The sequence below is a fragment of the Notothenia coriiceps genome, unplaced genomic scaffold (genome assembly GCF_000735185.1).
Source record: "Notothenia coriiceps isolate Sejong01 unplaced genomic scaffold, NC01 NC01_scaffold00031684, whole genome shotgun sequence".
Lineage (NCBI taxonomy): Eukaryota > Metazoa > Chordata > Actinopteri > Perciformes > Nototheniidae > Notothenia > Notothenia coriiceps.
This window is the reverse complement of record NW_011364385.1, coordinates 1099-4382: the sequence shown is the minus strand read 5'-3', so window position 1 is coordinate 4382 and position 3284 is coordinate 1099. Positions and strand designations below refer to the sequence as shown.

The 3284-nt window shown below is 40.5% G+C and overlaps 1 protein-coding gene across 1 annotated transcript; it reads left to right on the top strand.

Annotated features, from left to right (window-relative positions):
• Nucleotides 1-349: 349 nt before the first annotated feature.
• LOC104960214 (vesicle transport through interaction with t-SNAREs homolog 1B-like) lies at nucleotides 350-2756 on the top strand (the record flags this gene model as incomplete). The annotated part of the gene is made up of 3 exons (XM_010788193.1): nucleotides 350-538; nucleotides 1222-1283; nucleotides 1616-2756. Coding segments are annotated over 3 exons (342 nt in total), but the record flags the coding sequence as incomplete, so codon positions are not given.
• Between the last annotated feature and the right edge of the window lie 528 nt (nucleotides 2757-3284).

Here is a 3284-nt window from a genome sequence, read left to right as displayed (position 1 = left end):
TTAATTTATTCATTGCTATCGGGATGTTAAGAGCATTCCATGGAATATAACAAAAAGTGTTTCTGAAGTGAATTACCTACCCTACCTTTAAGATAATGAAAATTACAAACATAGCAGTACAAATACATAAAAAATGCAAGAGTAAGAATACCCAAGTATTTAGGACATGGTAATACAAGTTCGATACATAAAGTGCAAGAGAAGATACCCCTGTGTTAAGTGCTGATCGCACGTCTGTTTGTTTCTCAGCCATTGTTTGAGTTGACCTTTAAAACTATTGAGAGTGGGACAATCCAAAGCTAATAACATTTAGTTTCTATTTTGCTCTTATTCCCCCTGGTTGTAATGTGTTGCTCTCCCTCAGACCCAGACCCAGTCCCAGAGAGCGTTGCTGCTGCAGGGCACCGACTCTCTGACCAACGCCAGTCAGAGCATCGAGAGAACTCTTCGCATCGCAGCCGAGACGGATCAGGTCGGCACCGATGTCATCGAGGAGCTGGGAGGGCAGCGCGAGCAGCTGGACCGCGCCAGGAACAAAGTGAGATGTTATGCCATTATAACGATGTACAGGAAGACATGTAACATACTGTATGGTAGACATCTTAGTCCCCTGATTCAGCTTCTTGTGGAATAGATTTTTGAAAGCAGACCAGCAGTTTTACAACATTTGGTGTCAAAAAAAGTGAAAAAGCCCAGGTTTTAGTGAGAACTGTAAGTAAAGAGACATGTGGGGGAAACTTCTGAAGCAATTGGAAACAGGACTCAGAGATACGAGGGGAGCTTTGATGGCAAACACTGACGGTTTATTTGGAGTGTGTCACGAGTTGCCAAACCAATTCTTTCTGCAGCTCCAGGTTTGAACTAGTCCGGAGTGTACTAATCAACATTCTTCATCAGTGAGACTAAACAATTATGGAAACTAAATCTAACTAGAGCTCTCGTCCATAGGAAAGAATGTGCGCCAGGGAGCCTTCGTCCCTGAACAGTAAACTACCTCATGGCGGCTTGTGCTCTGTCATAGACTGGCAACAACAATGCACCCAAGCTGCTTCTCCTTAAGAGAGATAGCAGCAACACCCAAGGCCGTAGACCTATACCGTGAGAAAGGAGGAAGTGAAGGGAGAAAATGATGAACTGTGTCGAAGGTTGAATACCTAAGCAAATGATTCCCTAACAGAGACTATTTGTTGTGGTCAAATTCTGTATCTTGTTTTATTGAAGTTGGTGAATACCGGAGAGAACCTCAGCAAAAGTAGGAAGATTCTTCGAGCGTTATCACGACGGTAAGTGCTTCCCCTGAAAAATCATACAATTCAGTTATCTTGTTTTTATTTGTTTCCAATAAATTGAATGTTGAGAAATTCTGTTTCCATTATTCTCTGTTTTTGCATGCTTTCATTTTGAGGACTAGAGAAGTCTCTGTAGTTTGAATGACAATATGCTTTAATTAAAAACCACTCATTAAGTTTATCGCTGTGAATTGTTTAAGCACATTTTAATTGCATATTTCTCGGGATAATGATGTGAAATGAAGTTGTTTTTTTACAGGATAATCATGACATTAAATCCTCCCATGTCGTCAACTAAAAACGTTCTCCTTCTTTTGGTCGTGTAGGCTGATGACCAACAAGCTGCTGTTAGGCGTCATCATCATAATGGAGTTGGCTATTCTAGCAGCTGCGGTTTATCTGAAGTTCTTCCGATGATGAGCAAACTTTACAATCCAGAATCTGACTTCCTGCAGCAAATACTTTTCATCCATCAAGTGAACTTTTACTCAGCGGGGATTCGGGATGAAACGGAAATCTTTGAACTTGTTAAAGGACCAAATCTACAGAAATGTGACCTGGGATTTGCACTTTTTCCTCAGACTGTTATTACCCCTGATGCTCTGCAGGGGGGGTTTTCTGGATTTGCTGCAACAGACCCCAGAAGAGATTTATTCACCCCTAAGTTCATGTCAAGATCGTCTGGTGGCTGTACTTCAGAAGTGTTACTGATAGAAGGTCTGGGAATTGGATTCTTTATTATTCGTCACCCAAACACTTGCATTTTGCTTAGGACTGTCCTCTAGCTGACATTCTTAGCTAACTAACACTACGATTTTCCTGCAGTGCGTACTCAAAAGTAGAAAGTGTATGCAGTGTGTGTTTTTAGAATTGGCCGTCCTATTCTTGTGAACGTGCTATCTCAATCACCTGGAGGAAATGACTTTGAATTTGGCACGAACATCCATTTTGGGCCAAGAATGAACTGATTACAACTTGTTGGTAAAATGTCAAAGTCATTGTGACCATACCGACGATGGTTTTGTCCATAACCCAATCATTTGTTTGCTTATTATGTCAATTCACCCAAATGTCTAACAGGATAAAATGATGGTGTTTAATATATGTTAAACTAAGCTCCTCCACAAAGAATCATGCAAAAGCACCACATTGCATCTCTGATTAATAGATTTGCTCTGGAATAAGTAATTCAGCCTGGAAAAAAAGCATTTCAAATGAATAATCAACTCCGATATCGACCATTAAGTGGATTTAGAGGGGGCAGCCCTTATTGTGCCATTATATAATAACAGTATTTGATGAAATGGCACCAGTTTAATCTGTCATCATGCCCAGTTTCCCAATGCTGTCATAAGCTTGAGATGTCGATAAAAAAATATGGTCGGAAGCTTTTACTACATGCTATGTTCTTAACAGTAAATAATGTCTGTCTAATCACTGTATAATACAGAAATCACTATTTAAAAACAAGCTTCAGTATTCCTTTATTTCCCAGCGTCACTGAAGCTAATGGTTAACGTCAGCGTGATGTCTGCAGGGTCAACAGCAGTCAGAAAAACATCCGGCGGATCTGCCTCAGGTTAGTGCTGCGCAAACAGCATCTGTTACTACGCTCCTAATTCTCAAATAATCGCTGATAAGGTTATTTTTAAGTGCTGTGTTTTCAAGTGGCACATCTGCCGCCGTGTTTTTCCTCCGCAGAGATATCACGCCTGGCTGGTGTGATGCCAGGTAAACATGTTGTGAGACTGAGCAGCAGGTGGAGAGAGGAGGAGGAAACTTCTGATTTATTATTGGTGCTGCAATCTGAAATGCTGCCTTCATGCTCCCTTTACTAAATACTAAAACAAAAACCGGGTTTTAACCTACTTTAAATAATAGTAGTATAGCTAATATATACATAACATACAGAAAAATATACGAAGGGCTAGGCCACTCAACAGAGGTATATCGCGTCATGAGTTCCGTTATAAGTTAGCAAAATCAATCACATGT